This window comes from Sorghum bicolor, chromosome 9 (assembly GCF_000003195.3).
Source record: "Sorghum bicolor cultivar BTx623 chromosome 9, Sorghum_bicolor_NCBIv3, whole genome shotgun sequence".
NCBI classification, from domain to species: domain Eukaryota; kingdom Viridiplantae; phylum Streptophyta; class Magnoliopsida; order Poales; family Poaceae; genus Sorghum; species Sorghum bicolor.
Window position 1 is genome coordinate 56166561 of NC_012878.2, and position 20242 is coordinate 56186802.

The 20242-nt window shown below is 43.8% G+C and overlaps 3 protein-coding genes across 4 annotated transcripts; all 3 read right to left on the reverse strand.

Annotated features, from left to right (window-relative positions):
• On the reverse strand, window positions 821–3013 carry LOC8061096 (anaphase-promoting complex subunit 10). Its single transcript, XM_002441414.2, has 6 exons — window positions 2716–3013; window positions 2548–2608; window positions 2368–2460; window positions 2059–2129; window positions 1548–1652; window positions 821–1230 (listed from the first exon to the last, which is right to left on the reverse strand). Exons 1-6 carry the CDS (start codon window positions 2919–2921, stop codon window positions 1161–1163), a joined length of 606 nt encoding a protein of 201 aa, XP_002441459.1. The 5' UTR covers window positions 2922–3013; the 3' UTR covers window positions 821–1160.
• Window positions 4474–10189, reverse strand: LOC8069001 (probable E3 ubiquitin-protein ligase HERC2). Of its 2 annotated transcripts, none has more exons than XM_002441415.2 (11): window positions 9946–10189; window positions 9681–9730; window positions 9434–9508; window positions 9238–9324; window positions 9065–9154; window positions 8837–8923; window positions 8599–8715; window positions 6133–8175; window positions 5903–6049; window positions 5121–5503; window positions 4474–4939 (listed from the first exon to the last, which is right to left on the reverse strand). In XM_002441415.2, the coding sequence occupies exons 3-11, from the start codon at window positions 9449–9451 to the stop codon at window positions 4849–4851; spliced, it is 3063 nt and encodes a 1020-aa protein (XP_002441460.1). In that variant the 5' UTR covers window positions 9452–9508; window positions 9681–9730; window positions 9946–10189; the 3' UTR covers window positions 4474–4848. The 2 variants fall into 2 exon arrangements, with proteins under 2 accessions (XP_002441460.1, XP_021303675.1); XM_021448000.1 differs by having other exon boundaries at window positions 9434–9551.
• Window positions 14858–16512, reverse strand: LOC8069002 (mitogen-activated protein kinase kinase kinase 3). Its single transcript, XM_002441416.2, has one exon. It carries the CDS (start codon window positions 16400–16402, stop codon window positions 14942–14944), a length of 1461 nt encoding a protein of 486 aa, XP_002441461.2. The 5' UTR covers window positions 16403–16512; the 3' UTR covers window positions 14858–14941.

Genomic DNA, 20242 nt, shown 5'->3' on the forward strand with positions numbered 1-20242 from the left:
TATATGGTCTTTCGTCAAGTCTGTTAGGGTGTTCTGTTAGTTTATCCACTAATAGATAAGCAGAATGGCTAAATTGCCCTTATGCTCTTCATCTGTTCTAGCGCCCGGGAAAAAAAACCCGAGCGCATACGACCGAGCGAATGGAGGAGGGCGGTGACCGGATCTCCGGCCAGGGGTCGCCGGATCCGCCGCCGGCCGACTCGACGGTCCCTGGCGCGCGCACGGCAGAGAGAGGAAACGAGCGGTTGCTGACTTGCTGGACTGCATGCGACCGCAGGCCAGAGGGACTGCGTGGTGTGGGGCGCTGCTGCTGGTTGACCAGAGGCACGGCCATGCAAAACGGAGATCGAGAGAGAGAGGTGCCTGCTTCGTTGTGAACACCGCTGTGCCGTCAGCCAGCCAGCAGGGCGCCGTCGTCTCCGACCAAGATGGCATAAGCTCCGAGCCTCCGACTAAGACGAATGGCTTGAAGGAAGGCGTTTTACCTTTCACTTATAACACCTTTAAGTGCCAAAACGGATGGAAGGTCATAGAAGAAAGAAAAATTCATTTTTAGGCCTTACAGATAAATATGTCTTAAATTAAAGAGGTCAAGAGGATGCACTCCACTCTGTACATGTTTATTTTTACACCCGGTACAAATAATAGAAAACAATTTTTTTCTTGTCTCATCCTCTCGCCTTGAAAGAAAACGGCTCTCTTCCTTGAAAGTCCTGCGTGAATTTTGATCAAGGCTCGCACTTGAAAACTTCTCTTTCTCCATTCTACTGCAGATAACTCCAGCAAGGACTGCACCTACATATGATTAGGTACTCACCAATTGTCAGTAGAACCAAATTTCATTACCAACATAACGAAATTACAAAGTTCAAAGGTTTAACAGTACTACCGCCCGGCGCCCACAAACCACATACCCTAACCTAAGGCACTGAACACCAAGGGCTCAGAATCACTGGGACCAACCAAGCAAACACTGCAAGCCAACAGAGGCTGCGGAACAAGTTCAAAAGTATGTCATAGCTACTTAACGACTTCATTACAGGCCTAACACCCGACAGACAGCACGCAGGAAGACAAAGAGACTAACTACAGGGCACGATCATCCAGAGCCATGAGCTGCCGATCCTCAGTGTTTTCTTCTCTTCATTGCTCACCCATTGTCATCTAATAGTAGAGTATGTGATGAACTCCCTGGAAGTGAAATGAAACGGCTGGGCAGGAACAGGATTCCTGAAACAAGAAAAAACATAAAATCAAGACTTTAACCACATTTTTGCTAGTATGTCAGTCACAGTAGTTTGTTCCCATCCTTGTAAGATTTGCTCTAGTTCACTGTCTGCTCTTGGAAACTCTTTGTATGAATGGAATTTCCGTTGTTTTCAATGGAAATGGGGGAGATCCCTCGTCTCGAAAAAGATGTGACATGAGATGGGTACAAGCATCAAATTCTATGTTAACTCTACTATAGCTCCATAGATCTTGGTCTAGTAGTCAAGCATACTCATGTATTACAAAAAATTAATAGACATGCAAGGCATCCAACTTACGGTCTTGGCCCATAGATCTTGATCTGTCGGACATGAGTATCCCTCCCGTTCAGATGATTGGATAAAACCGCAATTTGGAGCATAAATGTGTGAATGAATGTTTCTCTGCATACACATACCCAAAAAGAGAGTAATATATCCGTCTACTTTACAGAAGTAAAATCAAGTAGAAGTAGTACAAGGTTTAAACAGAGTGTCCCTTCCACTAAATTTTTAAAAATAGTTTCACTTCCTAAATTATTACGATTTTCAAAATTCTTCAAGCATTCACTAGAAATATTTTGACTCTTTCCTGGTGACATTATAGATGCCGTATTATCTGCCTCAAATGTGTCAGTATCAGACAACAAACCTGACAGGATATCCAAGTCTTTTCAAATTCAACACATAGATTCAAACAATAGGAACAAAAAACCAAGGCTGTCAGCTTAAGTCTGCACATTTGTATGCATAAAGGGAGTATACTCATAATTTTGGGAAGTAGCATTCATCTCCATCTTAGCATGCATACCGTGGATCAGCCCCGGATAATGATATATGGACCCATCCAACTGGCTTTGCAAGCTCCACAGTTTTAATCTCCTGGAATCATGAGATATATTATTGGCACGAAATAGCAGAAAAAACAGTCCAGTTACTACAGTGTATAAAATCAGTTCAATCTTAGCCTCAGAATGATTACTTATTTCACATGTTGAAACTCAGACTCCCTGTCCTACTCAACTCGGACGAATCAACATGTTAAATCTTGCTTAAATCTACTACAGCCGACAAGCTTCTGAACATCCTTCAAACGATCTCTCATGGAAAACAAGCGTACCTTAAGGTTGTGGAAGCCATCCCCGGCACGGATGGAGATCTTGCTCGGCGTGTAGCTCTCGTCGAGCTTGAAATCCACGTAGAGCGCAACAAGCTGCCGCGCAACATAGAACCAATTAATCTAAAAACCATCAGAATCACAAGACAAGGCAAATCTTAGCATCTCTACTGAAGCAGGCACCTGCAGCTGCACCTTCTTCTGGAACTGGATGTTCACCAGGTGCGGCTGCGCCCCATCAGACCTGAGACCAAAATCGCAGAACCCGAATCACCAACGCTGGCCTTCTAGCTTCAACTAACAATTCAACAAAGAAACAAAAAAAATCGGTGATGCGCGGTTGCCACTGACTGCCAGTAGGTGTCGAGGTTGTCGTCGCGCAGGGCCGCGACGCCGTTGCCGGCCTTGCAGGAACTGACGCTCCACGCGGCGGTCTTCGCCATCTCCCGCATGTCCGCGTCCACAGTCAGCTCCGGGCTCCCCTTCAGCCGCCCAGCGCCTGGTGCCCCCGCGGCCGCCGGGGTCGCCGCCGCCTCCTCCTCGGCGTCGGATTCCATCGGACCAGTGCGAGGAGGGGAAGAGAGGGTGGGGGAAATTTTGGACGCCTCGAGCACTTCTGCGGGCAAGGAAAGCGGAAACGGAAATTTTGGACGCCTTGTGCAGCGCGGCCCAAAAGCGTGCAACTTGCAGTAGGCCTTGCAACAGGAATCACAAAATGTAACAGGCTGGTCGGCTCCGACGTGTGTGGCTTCCCGTAATCAAAATGGGCTGGTGGTTCGGCCTAGCATGCACGTGGAGTTCCACCACGCATCATTTTGGTTTGCCTTTTAAAAATTTGATATATTTCTAACAGAGTACCCATTTTTTTAAAAATCTGTATATGCACCATAGCATTGTTTTACAATGAAATCTATAAAACTAGACCATGAAACGTTGCGGAGGGGTTTCGACACCCTGGTCTTCTTGATTGGCTGGTTGCTTTGGAAGGAAAGGAATGCTAGAACCTTCGATAGAGTGGCTTGGGAGTCGGCCGGTTGCAGTCATCTTGGTCTTTTGCTTGCCAGGCTTTAGCGTGCCGCCTCCAGTTGCTTTCTTTCGGTAACCTGTAGTCCTTGTTTCGCTTGGTGGTGATGGTCGGTCCTTTTGGGATACATTCTGGTAACCGGTTGTTACTATTGCGTGTCCGGTTTGTAAAGTCCTGCAAGAACTTTGTTTCAACTTTATTCTGCTTAATGAAAAACACGCAACGGCGTGGTCTCGAAAAAAAAAACTAGACCATGATACATATGTTTTGAAACATTTTTTTTTTGTATATTCACAACTTATGTTGTATGCAATTAGGTAACTACTATGTATTATTATGATGGTAGTGCAACTACATTTAAGTTGAAAAAATGTTATAGAAGGCTTGCAACATCCATACTGATTAGGGCGCACAACATCCATACTACCAGTTACGGTTGCAGCATCCCTACTAATTAGGGTCGCATTAGTCATGTTGATTAGGGTTATAGCCGACATGTATATTAGGGGGTCCTACCACACATACCGATTCCGTTTGCTGAGGAGACGCTGGCAGCTTGCGAATTTCAGTAATTTTGGTGATGCAAAAAACTTTAATACACTAATACATATTCTATTATATTGCATATTCTTCTATTCAATAGATATATAGTCATAAATCATACTAATATTTGTTTAGATCTATTTTTTAAGGAAAAAACATACTTCATGCACTAGTCTCTAAAAAAATCGACGAAATTTCAGTGGTGGCTGAAATTTTTGAATACCGAAATTAAAAACTTTGGGTGCTTATTAGAGTCACAATGGTCTTACTTATTAGGGTTATACATTTTTCCTTACCGTCCACTCATGTTGTTAAATTTTAAGTTCTTAAACATGGGCCTCCTTTGCTGCTTCGGTGAGTGGTTATTGGCTAGCTCGCACATGAGGAGCGTCAGCCAGCACGGCTGGCCTGCTGGCTGTGAAAAATGCTACCCGTTCCTTGACACGACTTTAGTAGTACAATAAATATCTCACCATTACATGCATTCTCATTTCTCACACAACACAAGCCATCAATGGAACCTCATCACAGTCACGACGGTGGAAAGCATGAACGGTTGAATGAATAATAAATGAATATAAAATGAAATATCAAAACTTTGAAACAGTTAACTATACGAGGTGAACTGTAGAGGGTAGTATCCTCCACGTGACGAACCACACACTGCCATTTCCGTAGGTAGCAAGCACAACAACAACAAGAATCTATGTCAGCATCTTGCCCATTCACAACCTAATTCCACATCACCACAGCACACAGCAACAAGAGCAATGCTCCAAGCAACACGAAGAAAACTTTGCTTCATTCAAGTACATGTTGATGATCACCCAATAACAGGCTCATCTCCAACTCCTCATGAGGGGGATGGGAATGGAATGGATGGCGTGTCCAGTGGCCGAGTCTGATGAGGCTGCTGGTTAGTTGGCCGGGTGATTGTATTTCCTGAATACTCTCTCTTGGTTCTCCCTCCACCATTCCTCTGCCTGCTGCTCCGCAAATCTCCTCTTGCTGATCGAGAAACCACCAAGAGAAAACAAATGGTCAACCCAAGTTGTTCCTAGAAGCAAATTTGTCTTGGCACAAAAATGAAAACAACGAAGTGCTTTGGAGCAATGTAATTAATGTACTAAGTGATTGGTGCTGGTTAATTCTCTATGCAATGAAAGAAAAATGACCTGCGATAGGGTACCTGAATCTGACACGTTTGAACACTTTAGTGCCATCTCTAAGCTGGATGAGTGTCACATATACCCCTGGTTCAAACTGCTCAATCAGCTGCACTTCTCCATGAGTACCAAGCTTTGGTGCTAAGTCACCATTAGCTCTTGAGCTATTTTCCATTATACGATGGCATGGAGATTCGCTCGCCAAGGAAACAGTCGAGCTACTTGCAGTTCCAGCGTTGCCGTCTTGAGACATTACGAAATTACCGATGCTTGCAGACTTACGATGTGTACCTGTGACTTCTAATGGACGCATACCTTGTTCTGTAAGAAATCTCTCTGAATGATTTTGCAAGGTTTTTAAATTGTCAACAACATCACTGGGTACCCTATCTGCAATACTCTTGAGCTGAAGAATAAATGGATGTGATACAATGAGCACTCGAAGACAGATCAAGCAAACATGTAAATAAAAGAACCCCTATTTTATGTGTGAGCTTATATTGACTTAGGTTATTCTCTATTCAAATTTAAAAATAAATGCTCTTAATACTATACTTTTTCATTCACAACAATGTTGAGCCACACCTATGTTTGTATTTTAATTGTATTATAGAAATCTTGGTACAGCAAAAGGAAGCATAATATTGAGTCTTAAGTATGCAACACAGTAAGACTTGTAATTGCTCTCCTAAAAGCAGAGTAAATCTTCTTTCAAAAAAATATGCAGCATGTTAGGCACTTGAAATTTAAACATGCAAGCTCAAGAGCTGCATAGCAAACTTACAAAACTAGTTTAATAATTTACCTCATTGTCAAGAAACCTAATGAACTCCAAGACACCATTACGCCTTGAAGACTCTTCTGCGGCTATAGAGTTAGAATTTTCAGCTCTCCTTTCTGCTTTTTGTAGTTGCTCTTCTTGGGCGTCACATTTTTGTTTTAGTTTATTAACCTGACCAAAAAATCGACCATTTTATCAACATAAAAAATAAACATGATAAAGGCAAAAAAAACCTATGGTATTCTAAATCATACCTGAGACTGCAACTTTGCGATATCTTCATTCAGCACCTGTTTAGCTATTTTCAAGTTATCAGTTTCACTTTTACCACAAAGAGGAGTCGTTGTTGGTGGACATGGCTTCTTTGTGAGAGGAGATTGTGACATAGGCATGGCCATTGGCATTGGAGCCATTACCATAGGCTTCAGACTAGCTGGACCACCAAATGTTGCACCAAAAGCGAGATTGTTAAAAGGTAACACAGAAGGAACTTGAGGTGCCCTCATTGTGGACATAGGATCTGGTTTTATCTCGTTTCTAACTGGTTTTATCTCAGCTTGCTTGAGCGGTTCCGCTGTTGATCCAGTTGCAAGCCTGGAAGGCCTTATTTCTGGCCTCTCTGACCTGTCTTTGCTATCAACAGAGCGGCGAGCAATGGCATTTCTTTTGCCATGTGAACTATTGTTGCTGGTATCTGCAGCCTTAAGTTTCATGAAGCATGAATCACATACGCGATGTGGTTTGCCAGGCGTTGGTGCCAAAGCAGCTTTCAGAACTTTTCTTGAACTACACGCATGGCAATGAACAAGCCCGCAGTTATAGCAATTATGTCTCTTTCTTGTGAAGCCAAATGGTTGCCTACAACCTGAGCAGACTGACTGATCAGCACCTGAAACCCACTTATGTATACAAATACAGGTTGTGAAATTAGAACCACATGCTATACTTTTAACATGACGATCTTTTAATGCTTCCACAAGAGTTGGTTTTTTCTTATCTTCAACACCACCATGTCCAAGCCTCCCATTGGCTCCCATTCCCCATGTATATACTTCGCTTCGTGAAGTCAAGACTGCAACATGGCATGAGCCACATGAGATCTCTTCGACCAACTCTCCAGACAACCTATCTTGTACAGGGATAGGTTGTTTACCGTCAGACTTTGGATTCCCAAGCTGACCATTGCTAGAGCTACCCATTGTGAAAACATGACCAGATGTAGAGAGGGCGATGGTCATACTATGTCCACAAGCTACTTGATGGAAACTATAATCAATGAGAGATTGAACGCAAGTAGGAACTAGCCTAGAATCTTTATCCCCATGACCTAGTTGATTCTTGTCACCAGCACCCCAGGTATATAGCTTCCTAGATATCACATTTATACTTACATGATTACTGCTCTCCACAATTGCAGCAGAATGCCAGAGTCCACATGCAACTTTCATTGTTCTAAATCCACTCAAAGCTTCGACTTCCTTTGGGTATCCAACAGTTTCACGTTTCCCATGTCCAAGGGCACCAAATGTTCCATCACCAAAAGTGAACACTTTACCACTTGATGTGGTCAGTGCTGAATGCCATGAGCCACATGAAACAGACAATACCTGAACCCCTTCTAAAGGTCCTGAGACTCGTTTTGGAAGCCAGTGGCTAGCTCCAGCACCATTTCCAAGCAATCCAACATTGTAGTATCCATCACCCCAGGTGTACAAATCACCAGAGGCAGTTACAGCACAAGTATGGAACTCCCCACAGGCAATATATTCTACATTTGACACCGCTAAGGCTTCAACAAGTTTAGGACGGCTAATATCCGCATCAGTGCCATGACCAAGTCGTCCACCAAGTTCTTCACCCCATGCAAATACTTCTCCTTGCCTAGTAGTGAGTGCAATGTGCCTATAACCACATGCTATCTGTTGTACGTCCAAGACAACATCTGATTCAAGTGGTTTGGGAATTAAAATGTCTGCTTTGGAGCACAAGTAGTTTGTAGATCCTTCTGCAGGGATCACATCAGTCCACACCTCACCCCACACATAAACATCACCAAGGGATTCAATGTCATCTTGTCCAGAACCTTGACTTGAAGAACTAGGGGCACTGGAAATACTAAGTCGGCTACTATCTGTACTTGCTCTTAGCATATTTGCTCGATCAGATACAACATCTGTTTTTGCTGAGTTGAGAGAATTGTTTGTGCTATATCCAGCTGAGTTAAAAGTACGTGTAATACTCGAGGCAATATCTAGTGTTGTATCATGAAAAGCATTATCTTGGTAATGTGATACTTCCTGAAAAACATAAAGAAATGTTCAGCTTGAAAATTCTGCAACACTTGATCAAAGGTAACGAACAATCCAATCTGCGACAGTCCAGCTTATATAAAAAAGTTTAAGTGGATAAACTACTAAGTACTACTTTATTAGAGGCTAACTACTATGTGGAATAAATAAGAACCAAATAGCCCCCCTGTTTTGTTTGTTTGTCAAAGGTACCATAGATCACATACACGCTTATCCTTATGACTTTGTAAACATATAATGACTTATGTGTACATTGATCAAAATACCATATCTAAACAAGGCCTCACTAATGTATTAATTAAATTTGAACCAATTGTAAATATTGAAAGCAAACCTCACACAAAGTAAATATAAATATTGATTTAACTATAAAGTAAACAATGTGGCAAGCTATTAAGAACATCAACTCACATCAGAGATTGATAACCTATCACTTGGACCATCAACTGAATAACTTTTACGGCATGAAGTAATAAGTGTCTCAAGCGTTGAAAACCAGACCTCAACTTCCGCTTGATCCTTGCAAACCTGTAGATCAGCTAGAATCTCATGTAATTAAGGTCTTCCACGAATTGTTGTAAAAGATAGATCTAAACACAAAACTTTCGCCACTAGTTTAATGAAAGTTGTATAATCATATGTACTTTACCAAGTCAAGGGAACGTTGACCGTTCTTGTATATCAGAGAAAATGATAGATAGTCCTTCTCAGGGCGTAAAAACCTCCTAAATACAGCCTGGCAAGAAAAGAAGATGAATTCATGCAAGCCAATTTGAAATGTCTGGAACCCCATGTATGAATAATTATTTGACACTAAATTATTTGTATAGAAGCAAAGTAACTATCTAACTCAATAAAAAGTTGTGCTTTGACTTACAGTTCTCTGTCCAGGAATAATTCTAGAGACAGAAGATAGTACAAGGTGCTTCACTTTGCTATGAGAATGCCAAATTAATGATGTTTCATCCTGTAATTAGAAATTATCAAAGATATATTATTTTTGTACTATAAGAAGGCACTTAAGAAGTTAAAATTGGCATAAGAACTTACACTAGAAAGTCTAAACTCGCGAATCTTGGGTCTTCCCTTCCGACTATACTTGATAAGATTACTGCCTTTTTTTAGAGTGATAAGGGCCTTTGGAGCATATGGAAAAAAATATATGTGTTAGTATTTCAAATTGACTAGGGATTAATACCATAGCTCAGGCAAAATAGAATGAAAGGGACAGCATTTAGATACTCACATTATCATCTGGTGTCATCTAAACAGTAACATGTCAACATCCTATTTTCAGGTAGTGGATCTTGATCACCTGCAACTGCACATGCAGGCTAACATTGGGACCTCAGCATCACCAAGAACTGAGTTCAGAACAAATCAATATGAAACACTATTGTCAATGATATCAGATAAAATTGTGCAGGAATTATAACAATATGAAATTTCCAGATTGATCGACGGCAACCAATACGTTCTTATACGATACTGACCCATGCGCAGATGAATCTCTTAACCTCCCAATCTTGGCCGGATCTTCTTTCTAAAACATTACAGAAAAAATGGTTTGACATTTCCAAACATATTAAGGGTGTTGTATATATGGGTAAAAATAAAATAAAAAACAAACGAAATGCAACAGAATTAGTACTCAACCACGAAGCGTATAATTTTGTTCCAGAAAAGGATAAAAGATTTGAAATTGAGGGCTCAGAACAGAATGCACAATCCAACGCAGCCCCTGTCTTGCATGCTTACCTGCAAAAGAAGAAATCAATTGGAGCATGGATGGATCTTCACTCCACGCCAGTCTAGGGGGACGAGGACGACGAGAGAAGGGCGGGGAGCGTAGTTGGGGTGGAAGGACACATTGATCTGCATGGGGGAGAGAGAGGCGTGTTCGGCGGGGAGGGCGGGGAGGAGGAGCCTAACCATAGTTGGGGAAGGAACGAGTGGTCTGCAGGATCGGTTCAACTCGGTCAGGTTGTCGTTGAACACAAGCATAAGGGTGGGCAATTGGCTATTGTGGCTAAGTGTCGTATGACTCGAGTGCTCATTGAAGTCTTGGTGCTTATATAAACTTGAGCATTTTTAAAATTTTAATTTAACATAAATGCATATGAATTCTTATATTAAAAAATAAAAATACAATATGAAGGCTCCTTGCACGAGTGTAGGTAGAATATTTTTGCCATGGTTATACACAGTCTCGTACTAGAATTAATTGGCACCACCATATCGACCGAGCTACTTTTAGATAGACTATTATAGGCACCGGACGTCTGTGTATGTAAAATTTTCACTAGTGCTTTCTTGTAGTACTTCACTAATAATAGCAAGCATTAACAAATAAAGTATTTTTCTTAGTACAATGATACACAACTTTCTTGTGTATTCGTGAAAAAAAAGATAATGTACTAGTCCATGTCGTTTATGCAAAACATGAGCTTAAAAAAATTATGTAAGGAGAGAAAAGAAAGAGAAAGCAACATGTGAACAGTGCAGGTGTCTAATGAGAGATGAACAGTTCGATCTTCAGACTAGTCATACAGCAATTTGTTTGTTTTTTTTCTTTTTTTTGTTTCGTCCTTCTTGTTCAGTCTCAAAATTTGCGTAAACATGGATGAATATCTTCTAATATAAATTACGGTAATTTTGTATGTACTTTTGAGATGCTACTTGAGTTTATCTGCTGAATTTACCAACCATTGGACAGTGTTTTTCTTTTTTATAATAAATCAGCAAATAATAGTTTCAGCCATAGCTTTTCAGCGAAGGAAGCAAGGCTTTGATCTGCAAAAGAATACGTATGGTCTCGTTTACTTAATTGACCCAGCAGCAGCAGGCCTTGTCGGGAGCCCAAGTTCATTTTTGCAACGGTTTGGGATTTTGGCCCATCCAGACACGTACAGCTTTTGTCTGATCTTTTTTTCTCTCTCTCTGATGAAGACACAGCTCCTGATATGTGCTATGCGATTTTGATTTTTATATTTGTATGGAAAAGTGACGATTGTGTATAATATACTGTACACTAATTATACACGTAAAGCACGTTCCCTGGCAACCATGAACCCCCAGTCTCCTCTCCTCTCCTGTGAGTGTGAGGCCTTGTTTAGTTCCAAAATATTTTGCAAAATCGACACTGTAGCTTTTTCGTTTGTATTTGACAAATATTGTCCTATGGACTAACTAGGCTCAAAAGATTCGTCTCGTCAATTTCGACCAAACTGTGTAATTAGTTTTTATTTTTGTCTATATTTAGTACTTCATGCATGTGTCTAAAGATTCGATGTGACAGGGAATCTGAAAAATTTTGCAAAAATTTTTGGGAAGTAAACAAGGCCAGAGAGAGAGTCATGCCCAGTTCAGGGGGCCTGTTTAGATTGGGGATGAAAATTTTTTGGGTGTCACATCGAATGTGTCAGAAGGATGTCGGGAGAGGTTTTAGAAACTAATAAAAAAAACAAATTACATAACTCGTCAGGAAACTGCAAGACAAATTTATTAAGCATAATTAATCTGTCATTAGCATATGTGGGTTACTGTAGCACTTACGGCTAATCATGGAGTAACTAGGCTTAAAAGATTCGTATCGCGATTCTCAACTAAACTGTGTAATTAGTTTATTTTTTTATCTATATTTAATGTTCCATGTATATGTCCAAAGATTCGATGCGATGGATGAAAAATTTTAGGAGGGGAACTAAACAGGGCCTGAGCCCAAACGAAGGAAGGTTCTTCCCACTGCAGAGCACGGGCAGTGATGAGAAGGCGACGGGATGATCCAATGGTGAGGTCATGGTTGATGATCAACCGGGTCAGCGAGTCCGCGTGCCTCCGGCTGCCCGGCCGTTACACCCAACCCAACCTGATGGGTTGTGGAATTGACCCGCTGGCCGCCGCTCTGCTCCTCCTCCTAGTCCAGTCTCAACTCAACTCTCAACGCGCACACACACACCCTATAACATGTCACCAAAGACTCGAGTAGTTGAGTCTTCCTCGTCGGTCCACGAAGCACGAGCTTATAGTATCTTCTTCCTAAACGGCGTTCGTTGCTTGTGTGCTGCAGACTGCAATAAAATGGTCTGAAACCGTCGCTCCTGTTATGCGGTCGAGTGAGAAAAGAAAAGCGTACTTCTCTCAAAAAAAAAGAAAAGAAAAGCACACCCCTACAGACAGACAGACAGACACGACGTGCTCTCCCGTGCTGACCCGGAACGGCACCGGAACCGTCCGCTTGCCCGTCAGCTGAGCTCTTCTTCATCCGTGGAGGCTCAGCTCAGGCTCATCCTCCGCTCTTATCCGCAGACACCACACGAGTACACCACCACCAGCCGCGAATGACTTTGGAACGTTCTGAAACGAGGAGGAATCGAAAGCAGCAGCCAAATTAAAGGAGAGCCGCCAGCGGACTAGTGCCCGAGCCCGACTGCCACGGGAAACGGAGACGAAGACGACGACGCGCACCCGGCTCCTCGGTCGCTCCGGGAACGTCCAGGCCCCGCGCCGGACCGGCCTTTTTTTTGTGCGTCACGGCCAGCGTCAACAGCGGGCATGCTTCGGATTTTTTGTTTTGAAAAGTCGCAGCTTTCGAATCCCCTTCTATTCCCCATTTCTGGAACGGAACGGGGCTGACCTGAAGATCGAACGCTGACCTTTCACGGGTGACGCTACGCGTGACGCAGGATTACGTAACGACTGATGGTTGCTTGCTGCTGCATGGGTTCACATTCTTGGGACTCCACCAACCTGTAATAACCTCCGAGCAAGTCAGATTAGGCGATGAGAATGAGATGATTCCCGTCAGCCAGATCGAGCGTCGTTTACGACTGCAGCGTGGTGCCTACTATGTACCTGTGCAAATGTGCAATTCGGTTGCCCGTTTGGTGGCTCTGCACTTTGTGCCTTTTGTCTGGTCTGCTCCCTTTGGGACGTTGTACACCTGGACAGGTCTCTAGATGCAGCACGGCCACCACGGCAACACCACTCCTCACAGTCTCCAGCACTCCCTTGAGGACCAAGGAACGACCCTTGGAGGAACTTGACACATCCATGATCCATTGCAGTTGCAGGTGGTTGACAGTTGGAGAGCTGGCGCCTGGCAGCAAGAAGAAAGAAATGAGAGAATGCTTGCTCTGCTCTGCACTGGCTTGCTCCATAAGAAGCACTTCTTTCTTGAGGGCTACTCTGTATTGTAGGAGTAGTGTAGTATACTAAGGCCTTGTTCAGTTCCCAAAATTTTCTAAAAATTTTTAAAATTTCTCGTCACATTGAATCTTTAGACGTATACATGAAGCATTAAATATAGATAAAAACAAAATCTAATTACATAGTTTGCCTATAATTTACGAGACAAATTTTTTGAGCCTAGTTAGTCTATAATTAGATAAAATTTGTCAAATACAAACAAAAATACTACAGTAGCCAAAACTAAAATTTTTCATAGAGACTACAGTAGCTAAAACTAAATTTTTTTATAGAGACTACAGTAGCTAAAACTAAAATTTTTGCGAGAGGAGAGGACTACGATCGGTATGTGTGTGAACGCAAGACTTGAACCACTCCGTGTTCTATAAGTCAATGCGTTTTCTATCATCTATACAGGCTAGTCAACTGATCTCCAGAACTGAGAACGTGTTAGGTTTACTAGTAAATGGCGTCTAGATACATACCGTAGCAGTAGTAAACTGTTAGTCCAAAGTTGGAGAAGGTTAAACGATGGTGCCATAGAGGAAAAAGATCACTGCCTCGGAGGATCTACTAGAAACGAGCACGAAGCACACACACATGACACATGTCTGGGGGTGCGCTCATGGAAAAGCACCTGGACAAGCGTCATGGCGGTTCACATCACAACAGATCACAGCTTTCCTGCCAACAACCAAGCAGACGTGTTTACGTGTACGACAGCGCGTCTCTGGGATATACTCCTACCTCTCGCGCTCTCGCTGCACAGCACTCTGTCCGGGCGCGATCACTTGGCCGCATGCCACTTGGCCGGCGTCGCGCGCGGACAGGTCGCGGCCCCGCGTCTCCACAGCGCCGGCGTTTTCTTGCAGGGCGAAAAAAAATTCTCTAGAAGCCGGGGGGCAGCGGCTGGCACGACGACGAGACGCCAAATGACATGACACGAATCGCGCGGCGAGGCTTGGAGCGCGTTTCTGGAGATGGAAATATGGAACGGCGCTGCGGTTGCTGGGCGCACGCCTGCCGCCTGTGGCGAGAGCGAGATGATGGGGGGGTCGCGGCCCGTCGTCGGCGTGTGTGTGCTGCTTGCCACAATTGTCGGCAACTCCCAAAGTTGCCGAGAAAATGTCCAAGCTTTTGCAATGGACGTTGCTTTGGGTTTGGGACATAGAGAGGGTGGATTAGTAGTAGATATGGTTGGGTAAGGGTTGGGTTGGATGATTTGGATCTGTGACTTGTCGACGAGGTGTTGATCGGTGTCACTTCATGTGTTTCGAGGGTAAACGTTCCATAGTTTTCACTCAAGCGATTACTGCGAGTACGGACAACCTAGTTACTGTTACTGTAAGAGTTCATGTTCGTCTTGTTCTGCTGGATAGTGATGCTGCATCAAGCATCATAGAATGGAATGGGACTCTGTTTGGGGGCATTGATTGTATTGGGCAGGAAAATGGATAGAGTGTCGAAGTATTTTTTTTCAATTAAAAAAAAATCCTGTATTCAATGGTTCCTAAGTCTGTCAGTTGTGGGAGTCATCATTAAAAAAAAGAAAAAGGGGGTGACAAAATTAGAAGACATGCAGAGGAAGAGGAGGAAGAAAACAGGGGGCGATTTGACCATGAAAAGTAGTTTTTGCTATTTCTTCAGCGGAAGTATCAAGATGAAGTACAATCGGATCACTGGTGAAATTCGCATAAACATCTAGCTGCTGCTGCTGCTGATGGGCATAAGCATCATCGGCAGCTCCTACATTATGCACAGGATCATCGCCAACATCCAAGTCAGCGTCAAAAAGCTCAGCCTCCGATTCAGCTTCCGTTTCGTCTCCCCAGAACAATTCATAGCTTGTCGTCTCCGATGCCGGCGCAGCCACGGGTGGTACGTCAGGGACTTCACTGTGCACCTGCTCCGATGATGTCGCCACCGCCGTGCTAGGAATTTCACATTGTGTGGTTGGAAATTTCACTTCTTGGCCAGCGGCGGCGGCGGCAGCGGCAGAAAGTTCAGAGCAACCGCTGCACACTTCGATCCAACCGTCGTCGGATTCCCAGTCCGGCAAGGCCGAGCAAGTGCCTACCAGTGCTCTGATCCTATCGGCTGCGCTCTCTGGCACCTCCTCCTCGTCGTCGTCGTCGTCGTCTGACTCCCAAAATGCGGCATCCAGCGTGCTCTTGGGAGACACCCACCTGGGCTTTACATCCTCTGCTTTGCCGGCGGACGCCAAGAACGGGTGCTCCAGCAGCTGCGCCGCCGTCCACCGCTCGCTGGCGTCTCGCCGCAGGCACTTGTCCAGGAAATCCTTGGCCTCCGCCGACAGCCACTCCGGCGTCTCCGGGACGGCGTCCGTGTACCCGATGAGGCGCACCGCGACGAGCACGTCGTCGACGTGCGTCCACGGGGCGCGCCCGGTGGCCATCTCGATGACGGTGCATCCAAGCGCCCAGACGTCGGCGGCGGGGCCCTGATCCTCCCCGCGCGCCACCTCGGGCGCCATGAACGCCGGGGTGCCGCCGACGGGGCCCCTGCTGGAGCCCACCCTCCTCGCGCACCCAAAGTCCGCGAGCATGGCGCGGCCGTCGGCCCCGATCACCACGTTCCTCGCCTTGACGTCGCCGTGCACCACGCCCACCTCCTCCCCGTGGAGGTACGCGATCCCACGGGCCACGTCCGCCGCGTACGCCCGCACGGCGGGCTCCTCCAGGCGGCCCCCGTTCCGGGCCACCGCGTCGGCGAGCGAGCCGCCGGGCGCGAACTCGAGGAGCAGCTGGAACTCCTCCTCCCCTCCCGCGGCGGCGCGGAAGCCCAGGCAGGGGAGCACGTGGGGCGAGCGGAGCGACGCCATGATTCCGCCCTCGCGCCGCAGCTGCGCCGCCGCCGCCGCCGTCGCGCCGCCAGGCGCCGACTTGACGGCCACGAGCTCGCCCTCGCCCGCCGCGAAGAGCGACACGACGGCGCCCGACGCGCCGCGGCCGAGTGTGCGGAGCCGCGTCAGGCGGCGGCCGCTGCTGATCCGGGCATCCGTCAGCATCTGTGGCCTGGGTGTGGATTCGTGATCCCACCGGGTTTGTTTCGGTTTCTTGGGGCTAGGTCTCGGGCAATGGCAATTGGAGTCTGCGTGGCTGCGATGCCGCCGATCTGGCTGCGACCGCGTATTTATAAGCGTGGGTTGGGTTGGGGGAGGCCGAGACCGAGACGAGTTCGGTGGCGCGGCCGTGAGAGCACGTGAGGAATGCGGTGACGCGGGGGCGGGGGCGGGAGAGGCCGAGCCGAGTTCGGTGGCGCTCCCGCTCTTCGCGCTCCGCTCGCCGCGTGCGGTGACTGACTTGTGGGCCACGCAGGGCGGGTCCTGATCGGTCGAGATATTTGGCCACGTGGGACGCACGGAACGTGGGTTTTGCGGGCAAAAGCACAAGTGGAAAACGAGGGCCAAATGGTTATTTGGGGCTGCAGGCTGCTGGTGCTGGATGCAGAGGACCCGGGTCGATTCCGGGAGGAAGCTTCTTGGGTTTTTATTTGTGGTGTGGTGAACAAAACAACAATTAAAATTCATTTAGTCTGTTCGGCTCCATTTATTTTCAAGAAATTATAAATTTAACATTTCACAACTTTTCCAAGCTCATAAATAAGCCTATCTTCGATTTATAGGGTGAGAGATAGAAATTGATTCTACACATAACCATGTCATATTTCTACTTTTCAAATTATAGCATACTCTTCAACTCACTTCTCTACAGTAAAAATGCAATATATAAGTATTCCTCTTGTATGACTAACAATAGTATACAAATATATTATATATATAATCATACTAGCTTAATTAATTTGTACCTAAATTATAATTATTAGAATAACTTTATTTCTGAGGATCTAAACGGAGCCTAGTAAAGAGAAAAATCCTGAAGGTGCAGCCCACAAAATACTATGACATTTGCATAGTCCCATGGATATCACAAGGCAAAGACAAAGCTATCTAAAGGTATAGATAATATGGCGTCTAAAGTACATCAAAGTTGTTGGTTGTAGATATGACTATATGAGTATGGATGTATAAATAGCAAGATTATAAATAGCTAAAGGAAGTGTTGATGCCAACACATAAGATTTATGATGGTGAAAGAGTTGAAGACTTGATAGTGTGTAGAATTATTAGATTATTTAACTAAATAAAATATGTCATATAACATGCAAAATATCCATATATAGCCGAACATTATCTTAGTTTTTTTTCATATAAGGAGCATTCTTGCCATAACGATGAATAAGGTAGCTCTAGCTGCTAGCTACTAGCAATGAATAAGTAGATAGCTCTAGCACAGGGTCAATCCACCACTCGTAATAAACAAATGTCGCTCATCATCTAATAGGTAATAGCTCATGTTAATGACATGTTTTGATAGTGGTGGTAGACAACAAAAAACTCTTCTTTCTCCATGATGGTTAGGAGGAGAGTGTTGGTATTAAAATCCTTTTGGTGTTGTTGGCAGTCTATCTATAGAGTCTGAAAGAAATATGTCTTGCCTTTTCAACACCGAGGGCCAACATCAGGCATTGAAGAAAGAAATCATGCAAGGTGCAGCCAAAGAGGATACTAAGACATTTATCTAGTTCAATTAATATGCATGAAAAAAGTTATCTAGAGTTAACACGCCATAAAAAGTGCATCAAAGGTGTTGGTTGTAGATATGAGTGTGGATGCATTGATAGAAACAATAGAAACATGTAAAACAAGTGTTTTGTCAACATATAACATGTGTGGAGGAGGAAGAGCACAAGACATGTATTCCACTTGATAGTATTTATAGTTGTTGGGTTGTTTAGTGGAAAGGGATTTTTGTGATGTCCAAAATACCCATAGAAAAAATTTCCTAGTTGTATTTTGCTTATATGGAGCATGAAATGCCTAAGAAGATAACACTATGTAGTCAATTTCACCACTTAGACAACAATATGGTTCATTATCTAATAGCTCATTTAGAGACGTGTTTGAGTAGCAGTGATATCCTTATGGGTATCAAAATCCTTTCTTTTATTCAAAATGGCTGGCAAAGATCTTCTAAGCGTTTATTAATAGAGATAGGAGAGTATCAGTGTCAAGGTGTTGTTGGGAATATATTTGAAAAACTCCTAATGCAATGTATCTTGCTTTTTTTAACACTGAGTCCAGTTGAGGTGTTCAAGAAAAAAAAACATGCAAGATTTAGCTAAAGTGAATACTATGCCATTTGCTACTTCAATCAATGTGCATGACAAAGTTATCTAGAGTTTTTTTTTTGCATCGGGGCCACAACTAACAGAGACACCATAAAAAGTGCATTGAACATGTTCCTTTAGATGGGAGAATAGATGTTTTTTAGATCTGTGGTGGTGGAAGAGCATAAGATATTTAGGATTGTCGTTTTGTTGCACTGAAAGGAGTTTTGGTGACGTCCAAAATATCCATAAGAAAAGCAATGCCCTAGCTGTATTTTGCTTATATGGAGCATAAAATGCCAAAATGACGATAAGTAGATAACACTACACAGTCAGTACCACTGCTTATACAAAACGACACTCGTTGTCTAATGCCTTATGTTAAGGACATGTTTGGATAGCAGTGATAAGCATCAGAATCCTTATCCTTCTCCAAAATGGATAGCAAGAGATCTGCCAAGCTTGTATTGAAAGAGGATAGCATCAGCAGCAAAAAAAAAAATGGGTGTTTTTATATCTATCTAAAGAACTCTTAAGGAAAATATCTTGTTTTACCAACATGGAGTCTAGAGATGAAGCATTGGAGAAAACAACATGCACGGTGTAGTCAAAGAGGACACTATGATGTTTAACTGGTTCAATGAATGTGCATTATAAAGTTATCTAGAGTTTGCCGGTATTAAAACTATAACTGATTAACATGACATCGTAATTTTCACTAAGAAGGGTGTTGTAGATATGAGTCTAAAAAAATCTATAGCAATAATATGAACATGTAAAGTAAGTGTTGAGGGACATAAAGATTTGTACTGGCTGAAGAGAAAAAGATTTGTGGTCCATTTTTAGGGTTGTTTGAAGAGCAAAATATTTATAAGAAAGACAATGTCATGCCTGTATTTTTCTTGATTACATGGAGGAATAAAATGGCAAAATATTCATCGATGTAATGCTCATCGTCTAATGACTTATACAGAATACAGTCATCATTGACCTCAAAGTCCTTTTATTTTGCAAAAAATAATTGGCAAGATATTCGTCGAACCTATATATTAAGAACATGGAACCATAATACAATGTATTAAAGTTATCCGTCTAACATCAAATCTGCCACAAATTGAAGTCTCTATTTACCACCCCCAAGTAAATAGGCAATTAATGGAATACAGTAATTTGAATAATTTAGTCACTAAAGTTTCCATTGTTTTAGCTTTCGAGACTCTAAACAGATAGTCTAAAGTATTATCTAAAGATTAGTCAACCTCACAAAAAGACCATAGCTAGGCTTAAGTGATGTCTTACCTTTAGGCAACTAAACTATAGATCATATAATCCAAACCGTTATATATATTAACATTATATATTACTGGAAAATAAAGATTTCGTCTAGGTTATCCCACCATCACCAATTATGCATCAAAACGAGAAGTAATCCGTTGCAATAACATGCAGAAGCCTCTGAGGATTAGCTGAGCTGATCTGCACGCCGCGTCTTAGGTAGCGACGTAACGATTTGCTCTCATCAGGCCACTCATCACAAATCTCGTCTCTCGCCACGTTTATCAGCTGACGCAAGTAGTCTTGCAACCCCGTGGTTGACCCAACCTCGCTACCGCTTAGTTCCTGCAGCCTCTTCTTTCCCCGGCTGCAGCCGGGTGTGCTGCCAGCATAGTGCCATGCG